The following is a 20,894-nucleotide window of genomic DNA, read 5'->3' on the forward strand; positions in this document are numbered from 1 at the left end:
CCGGGATAAAGGCCGGAAATAAGGCGGAACCGGAAGTGCGTGAGGCGGGGCGGTAGTCAAGATGGCGGCTGTCAAGATGGCGGAGGAAGCGGGTCCGTCATGGCCCGGGCGGAGCGATAAGATGAGATGCTGCGGCCAGGAGCGGGTCCGATTGTGTGCACTGAGGGGTTACGGCGACATTTGGGATCTCCAGCCTTTGAAGTTGAATTCCTTTTAAGTCATTGCCAAAAGGACAGCAATGAACGGAGCTTTGGCCTTCATTCCATGCAAGGCCGCAGCTCAAGGCCCTGCTCCCCTCAGCTCATCATCCCCCATAGGGCTGCCCCACACTGCATAGAGCTGGGAGCAATCAGTACCAGCTATGGGGGGTGATGATATAAGCGCTCTAACAACATAAATTAGATCTAAAGGAAACTACTGGAATGTCTCCTTTATTCACATCCTGAAAGTCAGCTATGGGAGCTGATGCTGTAAAAATGTAGATATCTAAAAATCTACTGGAATGTTTCCTTCATTCAGATCCTGAAAGTGGAAACGTGATCACCACCATCACATCACCATCAGCCGTAGGGCTGAGGGATATGTCTCCATGTGGGCACCTCCTGCTGCTGTTATTGGAGCCCAGCGCCAGAGCTCAGGTACCAACCCAACAACCTGACACCATGGAGTGACAGAGATCTGCTTCCAGGGCCTCAGAGCCGGCACATGAAGCACCATTTTCTGTTACATCTTGGAAACGAGTCCCCTGAAACAGCTGATTGCTGCCATGGATGGAACCCTTCTGAGCGTGTTCTAATGTTAAAAGCAGGAAGGGATGAACAGAGTTGGTAAAGATGCTCAGTTCCATGCAGTGCATTCTAACAGCCCACATCAATTAGCTAATGAATATTTGCATGCCATTGGCAAATGCTTCCCTGCAATTGCTTCGCATTATTCAAAAACCCAGAGTTACAGCTCAGCTGCTCAATAATTCAGTGCCTAAAGGAATGTCGATACATGCACAAACGGATCCAGAGGATGGCAAACAACCTCCACTTCTGTACCCAAGACACAAGCCTAAACTTACAAGGTAAAGGACACTTGGGACGACAAAGTTGCAAGCAAAAAAAACCCCTCAGGATTAAGGCAAAAAAAAAATAAAGATGAAAATAAAAATAAACCCATCCACAAAAGCGACCAAATGAGATAGAGATACAATGTTCCGCAGCTCTTTAATCATACCGTTTTCTTTAATAAAGAGGTGGTTACGATCTTACAGTGTTACCTTTTGGCCTAATCCAAGGGTTCTGTTACTCTTTGACCGCTCTTAATTCCACGCATAGCAAAAAAAAAACCACCAAAAGAACCAAAAGTCGATACCCGACCTTTCAAATATACGCCATTATTTTCTTAATAAAATAAGTTTTGTGCTGCTGCTCGTTTCGTTAAGTACTGTACATCAACTGTTCACATCTATTGAACAAACGGACCGTACAGAGTTCAAGCTAAAGCAAAAAAGAAACCAACAACCCAAGGAGGGGGTTTGTAAACACCCCACTGACAGTTCAACACCTGCTGGATAAAGGAGGTACGAAAGGGGGCTTAGAACTGAACACAAAAGCACTGGAGTCCCCATGGATTTTCTTTCACAACTATCGAAGTGCAAATCACTCAGGCAAGATATGGATTTCATGTGTTTATTGCTGTCCTGCTGTCTGGCTTCCCTTCCTAAAAGAACGACATTCTTTATTCACACTCATTTTCCATGTAGAAAACCTTCCACGAGGCAACGCTGAATGCGTTTGTGACACGACGCATTGGCTCAGAGGCTTGCAAGTAATGGGACACCCCGACTGCCCCCGTCACGTCCAGGTGTGAGACAAGGGAAACAAACAGCATCCAAGAACCTACAGATAAATGGAGGTTATTCCTCTTCCCACAAGGCTTGCATGCACTTGGCGATGTTTCCAGTTGCAGAAGGAACGCGTGCGCATTGAAAAGGCAGAGAGACTCGGGAGCCATTCGGGACGTCCAGGTGGGGTTTGTGGCTAACTACAAATCCTGATACGTCTCTGGCTTAACAGCTATCTGCTACGGGTAGCAAAATGCACAGCACCTCAACATGCACTTATTTGATTGCATCTTGGACAAGGAAACAGTAGAAATATCGAATGCTGGAGCCGCGCAGAAGGTACAGTGCATAGTCTGTTATAGAAAACATGCGGGTAACCCAATCCCCTTCTAAATATCTTCCAAGTGGAAATACAGGTTGGAGGGCACAGCAGCTATTGAGTTTGGCTTTTTTATTGAATCAAAACCACGAAAACCCAATGCAGAGGGTGAAATAAGGGCAGAACGCGATCTGCAAGTCACCAGCTGAGCGTTTCAGAAGCTGTGAAGCTTTTGTGTAGTTAAAATTGCTGTTAAAAGTAGGTGCTACATCAGCAAGTCTTCATTCATAGTTCTCTATGAACAGCCACCTTACAAATGAGTGCAAATCTTAAAGGTCCATTTTACATTTCAAGTCTCAAGGTTAAAAAAAAAGAAAACGACGACAACGACAACAAAACATTACAGAGCAACAAGCGGGTTTCTGTAAATGCCCACACCGTCTCTTCTCCAATGGTTAAAAATGGCACGTGCTCTGCCACAGCTACTGCAAGACATTGCAGAACTCCAGACCCAACTAAAACACTGACAGAAAAACTAGGAACCAAAATACCTTCACCCCTCGCTGCCGCCAGCAGCCGGGTGCTTTCCTTTGTAATGCTGGTGAACAAACCCACTTACAGAGAGAACCTTGACCTTAACCCTGGTTTGATTCTTAACGAGGGGCTCTCTAATACTTGGTGAGCAGGTACAGCCCCTCTGAGACCGTTTTGCTTTCAACGAACACAAGCCAGAGGTCTGAGGATGAAATGGAGAGGTGCTGGATTTGTGTCACTATGCAGGCACTTGTGTATAGGAATGTAGGCTTCTCGCATTGACGCTTTAGTGTTGATGCATTCCCTGCTCTCTAAAAGCTTTCCTAAGACTTCACACCCTACTGACCATGAAGAGCTCCTGGTCTCCTCCCCACCACCCTGCAGACAGACAGCAGCGGTGTTTGACACAAGGTGCAAAGGAGAATGTGAACCAAATACCGCAGTCCCGAGGAAAAAAGACAACTGTGCTAAATGTAGGATCTTCACCAAAGGTGACATCAGCGGGCTCAGAGCTTAAGTTTGCATAGCATATAGATGTCTTCATTGTTCACAAACACGTTGCCCAAAAAGAAAACAGGTAGAGTGAATTCCCGGTATTAGGACAGATCAATGGGCCAGCACAACTAGTGCGGATTTCATGAAGGCAAGGCGAGTTGAAACATCAGAAAGTACAAAACAAAAAGGTGTGCTTGTATCACTGACAAGGGGCAGTGCTGGTGACAGATCTGCTCTGAAAACCATGTCCGCTTTTGGCAGTAAAATGATAACAGTGCTCTTCTGCTAAGAGCTCGGTAGGAGCGCACACTGTTTCTCTCTTCAAGGAAGTGTTGTGCACACCCTTCATATAGAAAATAAATCCAATCTGCCCACGTGATATTGGTAATGAGTTGTTCCTACTGCCCTGCCGTGCATAATGGCCATTCTGTGCGGCAAAATGAGTCTGAAAAGCAGCCACCATGTTACAAACAAACAAAAAAAAAAGGCTTTTTTTCCCCCTACCCCCCCTCCCCATTAAAAACAGATCGGGAGGAGCTTCCCCACCACCATGAGAAGGATTCGATCATTCGTACTAAGGAACGCCTCCGGTGTGCTTCCAGAACTAAACTGGGTGACCCAAAGAGCAGCACAGCAGTGGAGAGGCCCCGAGCTGCACGGCCACGTTGTGGAACGCACAGGAAACCTTGGGAGCCTCTGATGATGTAAACTCTGAGGAGGTGAATGACTCGTGTGATTTGGCAACAGACTCAGCATCGTATAAAAATAACGCCCAGTAAAAAAACCCCGGTGTCCATCAATAGAAATTCGGGGGGGGAAAAAAAAAAGGAAAAAGAAAGAAACTGACAGCGATTTCTGTCCTCATGGGACGCCAACGCCCCCATTTGTCAAAAACAGTTTTAAATAACAAGTAGTACATTGGAAACAAAAATGGGTCAGCAGCCATTAAACGTGTCCTATATGAAAAGTGCACATCTTTCAATGGAGTTTGACCACCACGAGGTCGTGATCGAACGCAAACTGCAACTCAGGACCATAGAAATCAATTAACTCCTTCCGATGGAAACATGGACCACCATCAAGACAAGATTACTGGTTTCCTTACAAGATTAAAAACATGGAAATTTTGCAGCATCGTAGTAAGGCACTCACCCATGGAAAAGTCTGTGACTGTTGCTTCAAATGGCAGCAGCTAACTAGCTTTGAACACGAGGAAGACAGTTTTCAGTTCTAAGTGCTAGGGTGCCTTACGTTATATGGGGGGAATTGCTCAGGGCCGGGGAACTGTTAGTGTCAGAGTTATCTAGAAACTAGGTGTTTGTTTTTTCTTCCCCTTCACCCATTAAAGCATCTCATATTCTAAAATATTAGTTTTATAAATCTAATCTTCTGTTTTAAGGCTCTAAAAATCCCCTCCCCCCAACCCTCACAAAAAATACCTACCAGCGCCTGGTGGGCAACGGAGGACCAAATCCGCCTTTCACAGTCAGGAGTCTTTAGTATTGCATCTTAAACATGAAAACCTGCTTCCGCCTCCTGGGCCTTTTTATATCCCTTCCTTGAATGCCTTCAATGCGTGTTTGGTCAGGTCGAACATTTTTGCAAAGCCAGAAATAATTAAAAAAATAATCAATCAATCAATCAATCAGTCTCTTCCAATCCTACGAAGGTGTCAGATCTTCCTGCCCGGTGCTGCTGGTCTCCTGCCTCGGACCGACGCTGCCTGCCCTGCAGTGATTTCTCATTGGAAAAAAACAAACAAACAAACAAGGTGTCCCAAATGCTTCCTTTTTTGTATGGCTCCTACAAATCTGAAAGCTTTCTTGAGTGAGGTAACAAAAGTTAGGCTTTCAAGCAAAGTACATGGTACGTAAAGTGTCCTGATGAACCTGTACGGCCTTTGCCAAGGCCTGGGGGTCTCTGCCGTTGCTCTGTCCGGATATATGGCTGCCCTCGCCACTGAAAGTGTAAGAAAATAGTTGTGAAATTACTTCATATTCCCCTTGTCCAGGAACAATGAGAACCCCCTTTGATATCAGAGCCTGCTGTGCTGGAAATTGCTTGCACTTCTCCCTTGTGCTACATGTGAGCCAAGCCCAGCACTGCAGGGATTCTGGCACCCTGAGGTACATGACAATGATCAAACACTCCAGGGTGGGACTTCCCCCTCCTCAATCCCCACTCCCTCCTAGACTGGGACCTCCCCCAGGGTTTGCCCTCCCTTGGGACCGCAGGCACAGCCCCCTCACCTGTCGTGCTCCTTGTCCACCAGGTGGTACCGCGCTCTGAATGCCACCAGCCGGGCATAGTAAGCTGGGGCTGGGATGGAGACCGAGCGGGTGCAGCGCACATAGGTATGGCACAGCTGGTAGGTGAGGATCTGCAGCTCATCTGCAGTGAACCGGTTGTCATCCCAGAGCACGTAGTAATGGGAGGGCCGGCTTGTACCCTGCAAGGACACGGGGTGCTGTGAGAGATGCTGCTTGTGCTCACAGACCAGGTATCCGCAGGCAGCTGCCTTGCATCCTGGTCACCCGCCTCCTCCATCTAAACAAGCTGTCAAAACAATCTCAGTAGGAGAGGGGCCCAGGCTTCTTTAATTTGGGAGCCCTAAAAGTGAACAGGCAGGAAAGCACTTTGCACTGAAGCATAAACGACGCCCAGGCGCTGCTGGTGCTTCTGTGCTGCTTGCCCAGGCTCCCAACCCCACACAGCCCCACTGCCTCACACTGCACTAGCACACAGCTCCCAACAAACCAAGCCAGCTCCCCGCTGTCCTTGCAGGAGGAGTGGATGCCAAAAAGCCTCCCTTGTGGAAGCAGCTGCAGATTGAGTGCAATTTCTTCGGTATGGTTTCCAACTAATCTTGGCTGCCTGATGAAAGGGATGGCTGGCCACAGCTCTCCCGCCCACACCAGACAGCAGGTCCCTGCTGAGGACCAGGCACATCAGTGAGCCCTGCGTGCTTGGGCACCATCTGACAAGCTGCTGAACTGGCCTCTCCAAAGAAGGAAATTCTCAGAGGAGAGATCTTTGGCTCCAGGAGAGAAGCCAAGTACGTGCCACGTCATGCAGCGGCTGTCCTGGCACCGTCCAGAACAAATCACCACAATGGCAGCTTGGATCAAACCACTCATGTCTCCAAGAAGGGCCCTTCATATGCACAAGAGAGCAATTTGCAACAACAACCAAAGGAAAGCAATGCATCACAAGAGCCAGCCCTGCAGCACAGTACCTGAATGCCTGCATGACTGCACAAGTAAAAGTCAAACTCGAAAGGGTGGGTGATGTTTGTATCCACTGTTGTTCCTGCTGGGATATTCCCGCTCTTCCCAATCTACAGAGAGAAGAAAGAGATCCAAGTTTGGCTATTTCCTGCTGCCCACAGCGCTGTGGGTAACAGCTGCCCTGCACCAGGGCCACAGCACAGGGTCATTAACTCCACATCTCAGTAGGAAAGCACTGTGTGGAGCCACTTTATTACAGGGGAACAGAATCGGGTTATCCTGCTCTGCTCCCTGTCCCGACAAGCTTGCCAGCATTTTCTGCCAGCATCAACACCAGGTATGACATACACATAAAACAAACGACATCAGAAGGAGAACAGGCAGGGTGAGGGCTGAGCATGGCCCATCCCACTGCAAAGATGAGGATTAAGTGAGTAAAACACCAGGGATCTCTGCAGACAGTGTACAATGGGGCCTCTGCCACAAGATACAAGGGTTTTACGCCATGACCACAGATGGCTCTTAGGTCCTGGGTAGAGACTGAGTCCAGCTAGACTACATTTTAACCCTAACTTTAGACCAAATCTAGGATAAGCTGCAGTGATCAGTGACTTACTGCACAGCACAAAGCACACAAACTTTGTGTGAGCTGCAAGCAAGCAAGGGGTTATCCATCCTGTCACAACGTCAGTGACTACAGCTATCCCCAAAACAACAGATGTTTCCAGGCTGACAGAGGCTATTTCAAGAGAGTCACCAGGATCATCAGCACCCAGTAACTCATCATAACAGCTAACAGCTGTCTGGGTTTCCAGAAGAAGCCTAATCCTCACAGATACAGGAGTCAACCGAGCAGCACATGTCATTCAAGAAAGTGCTCTCCCTGCCAGTGGTGAGCTTTGCACTCAGAAAGTCCAAGGCAGGCTGCCCATGAAAGCTGGCAATGAAATAGCCCCCCCCAGGCCCAGCACTCACCCTCTCATTCTTGTCTGCGCAGAAGAGACGAGTGTGATGCCTTTTCTGGACAACGATATAAGTGATGCCAGGCTGGTAATCCTTTTCCAGTTTGATGCAGGCATCTCGGATTGCTAGGAGCTCATAGTGAAGGATCTAGAGAGACAGACAATATAAAGTTAGTGGACACGCTGGCCTGTGTCTGCACCCAGCCTTCTCCATACACCCCTAGGCACTATGAATCCCTAGGCACAAGTGGGAAAAGAGGACAGTGTTCAAACCTGACCTCAGGGGAAGCTTCCAGGCACCAGCTGTCTGGTGTCCTCATGCTGTTAAGCATGTCCTGAGTGACTGCCAGATATCCAGCACCAGCTTTGGTTCAGCTCCAGACTGTTTAATCAGCCCAACACCACCACTACACCCAAAGCATGTCATAGAGTAAAAGAAGGGATCCTCACCTGGGGGAGCTGCCCCTCGGGAACACCGTCACGGTAGAAGATGATCCTGGTGGGTTTGAAGCGTGTGGATTTGTAGAACTGGATGAGGAGTTCCCTTACCATGTAGGACAAATCCTCAATGATTTCCTGACGAGGACGCTGCACGCGCACTGTGGCACAGTACCGGCTGGGGTGGGCGTCCATGCTGCCCACAACCTGCAGGGACAGCAGTGGGCCAGGCCCATGTGTTACTGCTGCATGGATAAAGGCCATGTGGGACTTTCCCATCTTCTGACTGTTTCAAACGCCCACAGCTGACTGTGGGCAGAGCACCTCGAGCTCACAGATCAGGAGATGGGACAGCAAATGCCACGCAGGCAACTGCAACCAACCCTGGTGGCAACCACATCCCAGTTTCGTTCTCTCTAGAGCCCTTTGTGGCACTTTTGGGAAGTCCTGGTGAGATGACTTGGTGATCACTGCCGAGCCACGTGGCTGTGTGGGTTGAGACAGGGCTGTTTGGGCTCTGTTCCCACACTCCTGCTCAACTGCAGATGACTGAAAGGGGAATGCCCTTTCTGCCTGTGTGCTCACCTCCCTCTCCATCCCTCACTTGAGGTTTTTGGCTTCCATGAATAACAGCATCATGCTGAACTTACTTTGTTGTGTCATCAGGGCAATGGCATCCCCAGGTACAAGACCTCACCTACCACTGCCATGCCACTGCTGTAAATGCTGCTTACATCTTTATTACATCTACAACAAGGAGCTCTGAGACCAGCTCTCAGCAGTCCAACCACAGCAAAAGCACCAGCGTCCTGCCCACACAAGGGCTGCCAGGAGGCTCTCAGCTCCAAATGAACCAGGGAAAATGTCTGCAAGGAGCATCTGCCAGCATCCCATCCCCGCGCTCTGCTCAGACACAGACAGCGGAGCTGCCCCAGACGGCGGCAGTCTGCCCCCCCGCAAGGACACGGCGGGATGAGTCACCTCGTGGCAGCTGCTGAGCAGGGAGTCACCCATTGCAGCTGGGCACTGCAGAGGACAGACCTCAAAGATGTCAGGCAATGAAGCCTGAGAGCAGCCAGGCTTGGCTGTGACGCAGGGGTGGAGGCATGGCGTGAGTCATAGGTACCAAGGCGGGCTCTGGCCCACACAGTGCGACATGCTGCTCGACTGCTGCAAGGCTGGTGGGGATGCTGCTGCGTGGTCTGCACACAGGGCAGGGAAAGCACCACAGACTCACACATCCTCTGCAGCAACGCTCCTGCCCCGTGGCCCTCAGCTCAGCACCAGTTTCACTTTTGCTTAGCAAAAGGAGCTCTAGGCTTCGGGCTGCTGAAATGCTCAACAAAAATGTTTCCTTTGGCCCCTCTGATGGGCTTTTTTCTGTGACCTTATTAACAACAAACCAAGCAGAAGATCAAGGCCATCTGAAGGCTCTACCCCCTTCTCCCTTGCAGATCAGAAAGAGCTTTTATAGAAATGAAGACTAAAACTCCACAGTGGTTCTGTACAGAAAGACAGAGAATGTTTTCAGAGTGGAAGCACCGCAGCCAGGAATCAGCCTGCTCTGTCCCACCCACACTTATGAACAAACAGCCAAAAGCATTTCCCAACCCCTTTTTAATTAAGAAAAAAACAATTCTCCAAAGACATTTGCATGCCAAGGAAAACCTGAGCTACGAGTCCTGGAAAGCTAAGAACTTAATAGGAAAATGCTGATGTGCTTAATTAAAACAGACGCTACGAGAACCTGACACTCCTCCTCTACAACAAGAACGAGGCAACCTGTCAGAGCCTCAGCACAAACACGAGCAGCCAGCCAGCCCAGCAGCACGTGAGCAGCCATCACACACTCAGTGGATGCTCATTATGTGCTTGGAGTGAATGAACAAAGCCACTTTGTTTCTCCCATTCCCAAATCCTCATGCACCCATCTGGAGAAGGTTCCTCCAGGCCTAATGTGGAAGAACTGGGATGCCTCCAGCCCCAGCGAGTGCAATGGCAGCACTGAGCTCCCCGCATGGTCATCTAACAGCACTGCAGGGCTCGGCACATCACGAGCCCCATCTGCTGGCTGCTGCCAGCTCTCCCAGCAGGAACCCAACAACTTCGGAGCTCCCCACATCCCCAAGGAGGTGCCCAAGGGTCATGGGCCCATCTTGAGAAGTGTCACCACAGGAACAACCGTGAAGCAGCACACAAGTCATGCTCCAGTTCCTGCCTCTCTGCAGGCCTACCAAGCACCAGTGAGCCCAGCCCCAGAATGGGAACTTACAGCTGTTATAGAGGGTTTCTTCCCATCTCCAGCAGGTGGGTGAGTGACATCAGCCCCGAGGAATATCACTGGCTGCTGAAAAACAGCAGAGCTGGTGGGAAAGAAGAGAAAGCAGCAGTCAGCCTCCTGGACACATCTCAGGGCAGCACAGCCCAACAGAGACAAGCAGATTGCCAGAGCACATTTCCCAACCTCCAGGCTCTGGGCAGGCACACGGACAGCTTGTCACAAGGCAAGACCGGCTATAAGCCCTCACTGCAGGGAGCTGCTTTACACAGCTGCACAGCCTGAGGGAAGGGATGACAGGAGGGACATGGGACACGGCACACGAGCCCTACAGCCACGACAGGCAGCAGCCATACGAACCGCTGGTGAGGCACTAGGATGTTGTTGATCCCGCCAAGCTTGACGTTGATCTTGAGGCAGAGGTTGGAAAGGGTCTGTGGGGAGGTTTTCACCACGTTCTTGACCTGGACACACTGTGTGGCCATTCCCAGGAGAGTGTCCCCAACACGCTTCACCTCGGCTGTGGGCAAAGGAAGGGTATGAATGGGCAGGCAATCAGCAAAGCACAGCTTTCAGCATCGCCCTCAAAAACAGGGGGAGTAAGTGGAAGGGGCAGAGCCAGCCCTTCTGAGCCAGGGCAAAACCCTTCACTTCTCCCCGCCTGCCCCTACCCAAGACGCACCGTACACTGGTGTTTTTCCTGGCAGGATGACAATGATGAGCTGAAGCCCTGAATAGGTGTTCTTGAGGTGCCGAAACATTGGCTCCACACTGTCTGCACCCTGGGCGTATTTACAGAAGCAGGGCTGGCCTTGGATCGGCATCCCTGCGTCCTTGGAGATCTTACGCAGCTGGTCTGTAAAGTTCCTGTGCCCAGGAGGAGAGAAAAATCAGCCCCAAATCAGCCCACACAGTGAATGCCAACACGTGTTAGAACTGAGCGGCCCCAGCCTGGCCACCCTCTTTTAGTGCTCTCTTACCCACAGTAAAGACTTCCTGAGGACTGAAGGAGCTGTAAGCTGCTCCTATCTAGAAATCTAGAAATCAGGAGAAGGGCAGCAGACCTTTTCTCTGGGAAAGGCTGATTTCAAGGTGATTTGCAAAGCCAAGACCAGCCTTCACTTATCAAACTGAAGTGCTCTGCTGCACACAAAATGCTATCACATCAGACAACCACAAAGCTACCCTAAGACTTCTGTGTAATAAAAACCCACGGCATGTTAGTGTAATCCATGCAGGAAGTGTCCTGTTCCAGAAGACACTGTGTCCTTGAAAGCAGCAGGAACATTGCTAATCTGGCCACTGAAGTCAAGGGGAGAGGCTTCTTGTTTCAGGGGGAAATGTTGGTTAACCCAGAAGACAGGGAGATAAAGGGCAACATGAGGATGTAGAGACCCTGTGATGTCACTGCACAAAGGAAATCTCTCCAAGGTAAATCATGGAGTAAAGTGGAACAGAAAGTTCATGAGCCAAATTCAATTCAATTCTGAGCTCCTGGGTTATGGCAGAAACTTTAACTAAGTATTTCTGACAATCTTATCCACCTCCTCCTTGAGGAAATCCAGATTAGAAGAGTTCAATACTGTACCACTGGCTTTAGGTCTGGCAGCATCATAACTGGATACAAAGGACAGAGCAAGGAAAGAGAGGCTGCCAGTCCACAGTGATGATGTGCAAACTTCAACCTGGCCAGGATCAACAGCCGTGCACTCCAGATAAACTAACAACAATCAACACCAAACACCCAGCCTGAACCTGGATCAAATTTGTAGCAGCAAGCAGTTCAGATACAGATCCAATGTCAGCAGGAAGGGAAGCGCAACCTCAGGCTGCAGACAGCAGTGCTGCACTGCACCCAACACAGCTCCATCTGCCTCTCCCCACCCTCAGGGGCTGCCCGTTTCCTTACTTCAGCACCTCTTCTCGACACTGCTTCTGCGGGGCAAAGCAAGCAATGGCCCAGACTTTGATCTCAATGCCGTTGTAGAACTGCTTCCCTCGCATGTCCCACACGCCCTGGTTGGGAGTTGCAATGGCTCGGTTCTGCAAGGCAAACAGACGGTCAGAGCGCTGCCGCCGAGGGGCCACGTCCACCAGGCACAGCAGGACCAGCCCCACGCCGGCAGCCCCCGGGGAATTCATGTGCTGTGTCTGCACTCCCCATCATCAAGCCGCACACCCTGAAGAGCTGTGCTTGCTCCCTGCTCTTCCATGGACAACTGTGGCTCTCAGCCATGGGTAGTAAAGAATTTCAGCTCCTTCAAGGTGATGGAAAATTCACCTGAGCTGCTCTCATGTGGGATCACAAAGCAGAGTCCTGGGAACCACGAATCCCTCCGGGTGTGGACACAAACCCCATCCATGTGTCAACCACACAGACCGTGGGACAACCACAGCCTGACCCCAAGTATCCATCTCCCTTTCAGCCCATTTTCTTGTCACTGCATAATTCACAACTGTCAGAAAAGTCATATTGCAAAAAACATTCAGGTGCTCCAATATAAAAATTCCACCTCTATCCAATAAATCTGAAGGTTTTAGTCAAAAACAGTGTTTTCCATCCCTGTGCACTGCAGCCATCCAGCACAGCCCTGCTTACCCTGCCTCCATACTGCAGAATAGGCGCCGGCAGGACCCTCCCCGTCACCTCCGTCATGTCATCCTTCACCTTGATCCCAAACTCCTGGATGTACGGATCCAGGTTGTAGCTGGCATTCTTCATCTGCAGAGGGAAGGAAGGGCCAGTGGGAAGGAATGAGACCAACTGCTTCGTGCCATGCAGTGTTCAGCTGACAGGAAACATGGGGACACCTCAAGTTATGCTCTCTACAAAGCTGAATTCCTCTTGGTAGGGAAGGGGAAGCAATTGAACACTAAAGGCGAAACTCTGCCCTCCAAACTGACCTGTGGAGGACCAAGCCATTAACCCCACTGGCATCTTCTAAACAGGCCACAGCTGCTTCCTGCTGTGCAGCTTAGCAGCAGGTCCAGATTGAGGCACTGTCCCTTACAGCACAGCCTGCCACCAGAGCCCCAGCCCAACACCAACCCCTGCCATGGGCACACATACCAGGCGGCTGATCTCCTCCTGCCTGTCTGGGGCAGACCTGGCCGTTGCTTTTATCATGGTTGATGTTTGATTGTCTGTGAGCTTCTTGATGCACCGCTGGCCTGCCACGATGTTACACACCTGTGTGCAGAGGAAAGCAAGCAGGTGTGTTATTAAAACATGTGAGGCACAGAGAGCCACAGCCAATCTGCCCTGAGACACCACTGGTGACAAGCCTACAGCTGCAGGAGAGCAGCATCTTTACATGAACACAATCTCATTTCTCACCTCTTAGCAGCAGCTCTCATCAGGTCAGTATTGTAGTAGTTAGCACCCATTAGCTGCAGAATATTGCCATGCATTGGCCAGCAAAGACCAGAGGCCACAATGCTTTGGACCATGCCTAAAAGCTGGAATGCTCAACAGTGCAGAAGCCAGCACTCACCTCCAAGGGCAGGTATGTGTGCTTCTGCTCTTGGCCAACCTGGAGACACGGGAGGTGAGGGTATTTCAGCTGCAGGTTGTATTTCTGCTTGAAGTATTGAGCCACTGTGCACTCCACCGTCTGACCGCTCTCCAGCTGCAAGGGAAACCTGGCAGAGGCAGGACACAAAGGATGCACCTACTCAGAACAGACACTTCCAAACCTCAAGCACTTCTTAGTCTGGCTGAGAAGAGAAGGAACAGGCAGCTCCAGCACAAGAAAATAAAAAGCAGAACAGAAGTATTTTCAGAAATCAAGACAGGAATACTCTGATCCCAGTCTAAGACTGTGATCTCTAAATAAAGCTCTTCCTCACTAATCCAGCTCATCAAGGCAAATGTTTATTACAGGACATGCCACGCATGCCGCTGTCAGGTTCATAAATACAGCCACATGGCATTCAGAAGGACTTCCGTGCTTGGTGCCTTCTTTGGGAGTTGAGCTGGGATTCAGGCAAAGGTTAACCAGATCCTGAACGTTTATAGGGACAGGGAAAGCACAAGGAGCAGATGTGCAGGCAGCTCAGCACTGAGGGCACCTCAACCAGCCCCGTGGGAGCCCACCCAGCTCCATGGGGGTCCATGGGGAGCAGGACAGCCCCAGAGCAAGATGGGCTGCTCTTGGCCCACACCCCTCAGCACAAAAGGACTCCCTGGCCAACCCTCCTCCCAGGCACATGCAAATAATGTTAAGGTAGGGGATCGTTTTATCCCTTGACAAAGCTTCTGCTTTGGCAGCATCTATTTTAAGCAAGAAGAAAGCCAAACTCAGAGGTAAAAACTAGGACAATTCCTGGCATGTTAGCTCCCGCCCTCCACAGTGTGCTGTCTGCCAGACAAAGCATCCTCTCCCCTCCATCCCACCCACACTCCCAGCACATGACACAGAGCAGCGCGAGTTACTGCTGTGCCCAAGACTGCTGCAGAGTGCCAAGCACATCTCCTTTTACTGTCACAGCCTGGAGTTTTCTCTCCAGCTCTCCCTAACACTAACAGCAGCTGCTAAAAAGGAGTTTAGATTTTTCTGAGGGCATCTTCCCACCCTCCTTACGTCTGGTGGCTGGCCGGCCGCCGGGTAACGTTACACACACGGTATTTCCTCTTCATCTGCCCACAGTGGGTAACTTCTACTTTCAAACCTGATGCAAGACAGAAAGACACAGCAGAACCACTTGTAAATGCAGGAATGATTCCCTTTTGCCCAATCTCCCCCCATAACACTACAAACACCTCCCTTAAGTAATTAACTGCACAACAAGGTATGCTTGTGGATACCTATGAAGTGCAGCAAGGGAGGCAAGAGTGCCCCGGGCAGCGTTTTAAAGGTGCAAACCCTGCACTCCCCTGTTGCTGCCAGGGTGGGAGATAAGCTGATTTGCCAAAGCCAGTCTGCAGCAGCACCAGGCTGGGCTCAGCACTGCAGCAGGGCCCCACAGTTCTGCCCAGAGGCTCTACCTTTGATCTCCTTGGTGAAACGCACTCTCTGTGAGTCTGTCAGTGGCTTCGGTTGTTCATCGATGTTCCGGATATCCAGCACCTCACACATGAACTCAATTACAGGCTGGGCTTTGTAGAAGGCCGTTGCAGAAACTGAGGAACAGATACCATGATGAATATCTCTGCTCTCTTCCAACAGATAGATCTGGCTCAGGAGCAGGCAAGGTCCAGACTCCCCATACACACCCTGCCCCAGTGCTGCAGACCCCCCACCCCACTGCATTCAGCACTGGACTCTGGGCTCCCATCAACCAGACAAAAGCAAAAAGCCCCCAACCTACAGTGCTAAGATGTAGCCTGTGCTGCCTTCTGTGGGCAAATGTAACTGTGCTGGGCATGCTTGAAAGCAAATTATTTTTACTGGCATGAAAAATACATCACCATCAATGTTGAGCATCATCTTCCACATGGCAGGCCTGACAGACTGGTGGAAACCGAACCAGACCTCCCTGCCACCTCCCAGGGGGTGGTAATAGCCTTCTGGTGGGGAGAAGAAGGAGCGACCCACAGGGGTGTATCTGCAAACCAGAGGAAACAGTGCATGGAGCAGCAGGCATCGACCACATCAGTGCAAGGCAGCGACCGTGGAGCACCCCCAGCCACGTGCACGTACCTCATGGAAGCCAGGTGCCTCATGGCCACATCCAGTGCCTGGACAGACTCCAAAGGGACAGGGATCTGCCCGCTCACCAAAGCTTCGTGGAGCATCCGCCAGCTCACAATGGCCATCCACTTGATAGAGACCTTAAATATCCTGTCCTTGCCTTCTCCTGGGATTGTCACCTCAAAGTCAACCTGGGTGCAGAAGGGAAGGGAAGCAATCACGGCACTGGCACAGGACTTAACAGTCACAGCACAAAGAGAGGTGGCTTTTCAGTTGTTTCTTCCCATGCTTGGGGATCTCCCATCCCACTCTTACCCTCTCATTTCCAATGGGTAAGGCTGTAACAGTGTAAATGTTTTTCTTCCCATCATAGACTGGCTTCCGGTCACCAAAGATCTGAGGTTTGAAGTGTTGCACCATGTACTCCACGACTTCCCTACACAGACAAGCAGAGGCAAGAAAGAAAGGAACGAGGTTTGGTTTGCCAGTTTCTTCACAGCCTAACGTGTGACCTGCCAGGTGCTGAGCTCCTCCACCTGGGGCACCTCTGGGCTCTCATTGCAGTGCTGCAGGCCAAGGAATGGCAGAGCCAGGTCCTTCCCAAAGCAAAAGGGCACCCACACAACACCTACATGCCCTGCCCCACAGCTTGTTATATCAGTTTCAGCAGAACAAGTTCACACAGCATGCAGCAGCTGGCTGCAAACCTGCAGTGCATTCCACGGACATAAGCTGCCAAGAATATAGGAAACAGCAGCTACAGCATCTGCTTGCTGGCTTCTGAGGCACAGAGCCACCCAGGCTGCTTTGGATAGGAGAGGAAGGAGAGTGAAAAGGGTGTCAAAAAGAAAAGAAAGAGAAAAAAAGCATGCAGTGTCCCAAGGTCTGGAGCTGACTAATTTTACATGATGTGGTTGTTGACAAAATTGCACAGCTGCTTTGAAGAAGCAGGAGAGTGTGCTAAGTTCAGGACCTTCTAAGCTATCAGGAACAAACAGTGCTGCACAAGCACAGCTCGTAACGTTCAGCCAGCTGCACACGTTGGGCAGTGCTGGCACTTCAGCACAGAAGGGATCCAGGCACGTGGGGCTGAGATGGCACCAACCAAGCTTGGCAGTGCCCAGGTGTTTGATGGGCATGAGCACACCTGGGCTGGAGGCCACAGGGCACCAGAACTGCTTCCAATACTGTTTCCACCAGTGAAGAGGAAGAGAGGCACTTACTGCAAGGAATCTAGAAGCACAGAATGAACTCCAAAACCTCTAATACTTGCCTTACCTGTTGACTCTACGTGGGCATTTGTCGGGCTTGATATCCACTTCATAATGATATACATCGATCTTAGGAATGTCCACTTCAAAGTAGTTGGCCAAGAGCTTGATGGGCTTCCCAACAGTTCCTATCCCGGGCCGACGCGGTGCTTGAAATACCTGCTGCAAGGGTGGCAGGTATGCGCCTGCAGCTGATGGAGAGAAAGCAAAGGGTCAGGAGGGCTGGAAATCCAGAAATCAGACAGATGGGTGATAGAGCCCACAGCCTTCCCACGGCCACATCCCAAACTCACACCCCAGCGTTACACTGACTTACTGACGGAGATGTGAAGCTGGATATGAAGGATGAGGACCAACACAGGACTGCAACGGTGCTGCTTTCTGAAGCAGGATCTGCCCTTCCTGCTCCCTGCCCACTTTCCCAATCTCCATCCATCCCAGTTTGCATCTTATTTGTTTCTCAAATGAGGTCTTCAGCCAGCTGGGCCGGGTGCAGGGATACAGCACATAAAGATATTCAGAGCACTCCATCTGCATGGCCAACTGTCAGAGCCAACCCCAGCTCCAATTTAGGATCCATAACACATGGAGCTCTTACCACCCCTCATTCACATCCAATTTCTACTTAAATCCAAATTATAACCCCCGGATAAAAATACTGGAAGGAGAAGAATGTAAGATCAGCAACGTCAACTCCAAACGTCCTTTTCAGTTTTGCAGCAGATCTCTGCAAGATGATGAGATGTCACTGTGCCCCAGGACTGGTTATAAGGTGCTGATCTGCTGATGAACTGCTCACACTACAGCTCATGTCTCCACATGATGAACATCTCTTGGCAATCTCCAGCACCCTGGCTATGAGATGATACCAACTGCCAGCACAAACCCCTCAGGAGCTGCACGATTCTCCTCTGCCTTCCTTCCACCTGAAGATTTCCAGATGTTTTACGAGCACAAGCCCTCACCATTGAGATTGTGAGGCACAGATTAAGGAGACAGCCTCAAGCGACACAAGAGCTGGCTGAGGAGTTCAACATAAGCCACGGAATGTTGTGAATGCAATGTAAGTCATCCGGACATCCCTGCTGCAGAGCACAGCTCCACAAAGATGAGGGCAGCAAACCAGAGCGGTGACAAGGATGGGAAAGCTGCTGTCTGTGCTGCAGCAGAGGGTTTCATTTTGGTCACTGCAGAGGTCCTCGATCACAAGGAGTTGAAGCAGTCACCCACTGAAGAGTGACCCCAACATCCCCAGACTGAGGGGTTTCTCCGCATACCTCGACTCTCCATGGCAAAGCTGCACAGACTCCCACTTTGTGATGTAAATGAGGGCGCCGAGGGCCAGGGGCTGCAGGGTGAGTGTTGTTCCTGCAGCACAATGCAGCCAGTGAGCGGTACAAAATCCGCCTGCCATTATAAATTCAGCAGCTCGGGAGGAATCACAGACTTTGGCACACAAAGCCATGGCCTGGGGACACGGCGGGCAGCAGGGCCTTCCTTGGGTGCATGAAAGAGCAGCAGCGGGCAGGGATGGCAGCAATGCCAGGCTGAGTCCATATGGGGTCACCAGCGTTGGGAGCAGCTTTGTTTCTGCTGCTGCTGCTTCTAACAGCCGGCAAACACAAGCCACTGACCAACAGCTGCCTGGGCCAAAGCACCGGTGGGAAGGCGTGAAATTACCATGTCATTTAAATCCTCTCCAAGGCGGCATTCAGGAGAGGGGCCACAGAACAGGCTGAGACAAAAGGGAGTTTTATCACCAAAGAGGGACTGAAGGGCCCCTCCTGCACAGCCAGCACTGTGAAGATGGAGCTGAGAACCAGAGCAGCAGGGCTGAATGTGTGTGACAAAAGCCCCCAGACACAACGTGCAGCCCAACCTCATCCTGAGCCATTTTCCACCTTAAATCAACCCTAAGAAGTGAAAACTCCCAGCAGGAAGCAAAGCAAGCAACAGCACCAGCATCAAAGCCAGAACAGCAGCAACATTCCCAGCTCCATCACAGCTCTCATCAACAGGCAAGGCTGCTTCATGCAGCTGTTAATAAGGACTGTGAACCAACACACGCAGCAGTGGCACTAAACCCATCAGGGCTGCCCAACTAGAGCTTTGCAGGCTGTTAACCCGGCTGTGCCATGTGCAGGAGCTCACAGCAGCTGGCAGAGCTGGAAATACACACATTTGTGTCTGCAGTGAAGGGCCGGGGCCTGGCAGCCAGCACTGCTCTCTACTCCACTCATCCACAACGTCTCCTCGCTGACTGTGAGCCCCAGGGTTTCTGCTAACAGCACCTAGAAAGGCCATAAGATAACATCTCTCCCATCTGTTCAGGCTGAGTTTCACAGACGCTGGTGTAGCCTTTCCAAGCACAAGAGAAGAAAGTGCAGCTGACAGACAAAGAAATCCTCCCAGCTCCTGGGGAAGAGCCAGGACAAAGGCAAACAGCTTCATGTTCCACGTGCCCATCTATGAGGGTACACCCTGTCCATGGGGTGAACACCCCACAGTCCAGACCTATCCCCAAAGGGAGCTTCAAACCCACACACAGCTGACTCCATCCTGCTTTAAAGCACTGCTTTTCTGCCCCATCTGTCCTCCTTCCCATCGTTTATCTCTTGCTGGGGTTAGAGATAGACTACGGAAAGCACTCAGGGATGAACCACACGTGCTCAGCCTCCAGGCAAAGTGCTGCTCCAGGCTTTGTGTCTCACTTTAATCCTATCCCAGCAACACACCGATGTGATCACACCATACAGGGATCCAACAGCCAGAACCAGCAGTGGGTTTATCCACAAGGAGCTGCACAGGGACACAACGGTTAAGCCTATAAGCGTTAAGGAAACTTGCAAAGGATGAACAGCACGGAGAGCTGGGGAGAAACCAAGTCTGGCTTCAAAGCTGCCCCCCATGTACTGCTCCCCATACACTGCTCTCCATGTATTGCTCTCCAGGCCATCTCACGCTCAGCAAATCATTCCCCTATGTGCTCTATGATCCCGGTACACACAGCTGGGCTGAGCAGGAGGCTCCCAGCACACAGCAGGGGATGCTGAAGCACAGCTCTCACCCTACTGACCCAGTACTGTGCTCCGGACCTCATCCTCCACACAACCAACAATAAATCGACCCCAAACACCCAGCACACGGACATGGGCAGCTCCACACGGGATGTGATGGTGGGATGGGATGTGTTGAGGTGGGATGGGATGTGTTGAGGTGGGATGGGATGGGTTGAGGTGGGATGGGATGGGTTGAGGTGGGATGGGATGTGTTGAGGTGGGATGGTGATGGTTGCGTGGTGATGGGATGTGTTGAGGTGGGATGGATTTGGGAAGGTGGGATTGGGATGTATTGAGGTGGGATGGGTGTGTTGAGGGTGGGAACATGGGATGTTCGTTGAGGTGGGATGGGCATGGTGTTGCGGTGGGATGGATGTGTTGAGGTGGATGGGATGTGTTGAGGTGGGATGGAATGGGTTGAGGTGGGAATGGGATGGTCTTTGAGGTGGGATGGGATGTGTTGAGGTGGGATGCCGCCCGGCCCGGCTCATCTTCCAACCCGACAGAGCCCCGTAGCGGCTCTATGAGCCCCGTGTGCCGGTGCAGAGCCCCACACATCCCCGCACCGTCTCCACATCCCCCGTCCATCCAGGCCCTGGAAGCGGCGCGGCCCCCCTTCGCCTCACAGCCACGTTCCCGCATCCCCCTCCGTAGGCCGCGCTCCCTCCCCGTTCCCCCCTCAGCAAACTCCCCTCTCTGCTCCCCGTTCCCCACCTGCTCCCGAAGGTCCCGCTTCCATCCCATCCACGCGGGTGCCGCTCCGAGCCGGGCCGCGGGCAGCGCAGGGCCGGGGCGCTGGGCCGGGGCCGGTACCGCACCGCCGCAGCCGCCTCACGCTGCGCCCTAC

At 51.3% G+C, this 20,894-nt stretch overlaps 1 protein-coding gene and 1 long non-coding RNA gene across 3 annotated transcripts; one reads left to right on the forward strand and one right to left on the reverse strand.

The window, feature by feature from the left end:
- The first annotated feature begins 10 nt into the window (after window positions 1–10).
- Window positions 11–3,993, forward strand: LOC116654346. Its single transcript, XR_004309525.1, has 2 exons — window positions 11–92; window positions 520–3,993. It is a non-coding gene; the product is annotated as an uncharacterized LOC116654346 (long non-coding RNA).
- On the reverse strand, window positions 1,203–20,891 carry LOC107323823 (protein argonaute-1). Of its 2 annotated transcripts, XM_015883238.2 has the most exons (19): window positions 20,762–20,891; window positions 16,996–17,179; window positions 16,033–16,153; window positions 15,727–15,908; window positions 15,495–15,631; window positions 15,072–15,206; window positions 14,668–14,755; window positions 13,579–13,726; window positions 13,155–13,274; window positions 12,684–12,806; window positions 11,994–12,127; window positions 10,767–10,951; window positions 10,445–10,604; window positions 10,079–10,169; window positions 7,819–8,013; window positions 7,382–7,516; window positions 6,415–6,516; window positions 5,429–5,628; window positions 1,203–5,138 (listed from the first exon to the last, which is right to left on the reverse strand). In XM_015883238.2, exons 1-19 carry the CDS (start codon window positions 20,784–20,786, stop codon window positions 5,030–5,032), a joined length of 2,574 nt encoding a protein of 857 aa, XP_015738724.1. In that variant the 5' UTR covers window positions 20,787–20,891; the 3' UTR covers window positions 1,203–5,029. The 2 variants fall into 2 exon arrangements, with proteins under 2 accessions (XP_015738724.1, XP_032304850.1); XM_032448959.1 differs by lacking the exon at window positions 20,762–20,891 and having other exon boundaries at window positions 16,991–17,095.
- Window positions 20,892–20,894: the final 3 nt, after the last annotated feature.

Source organism: Coturnix japonica, chromosome 23 (assembly GCF_001577835.2).
Source record: "Coturnix japonica isolate 7356 chromosome 23, Coturnix japonica 2.1, whole genome shotgun sequence".
Taxonomy (NCBI): domain Eukaryota; kingdom Metazoa; phylum Chordata; class Aves; order Galliformes; family Phasianidae; genus Coturnix; species Coturnix japonica.

Coding starts and splice junctions, on each gene's coding strand:
- LOC107323823 (XM_015883238.2), bottom strand. CDS start 20,786: ATGGAAGCGGGACCTTCGGGAGCAG. Junction 16,154..16,995: donor TGCCCACGTAGAGTCAACAG/GTAAGGCAAGTA, acceptor TTGTCTGTGTAG/GGAAGTCGTGGAGTACATGG. Junction 15,909..16,032: donor TACCCATTGGAAATGAGAGG/GTAAGAGTGGGA, acceptor TTCTGCACCCAG/GTTGACTTTGAGGTGACAAT.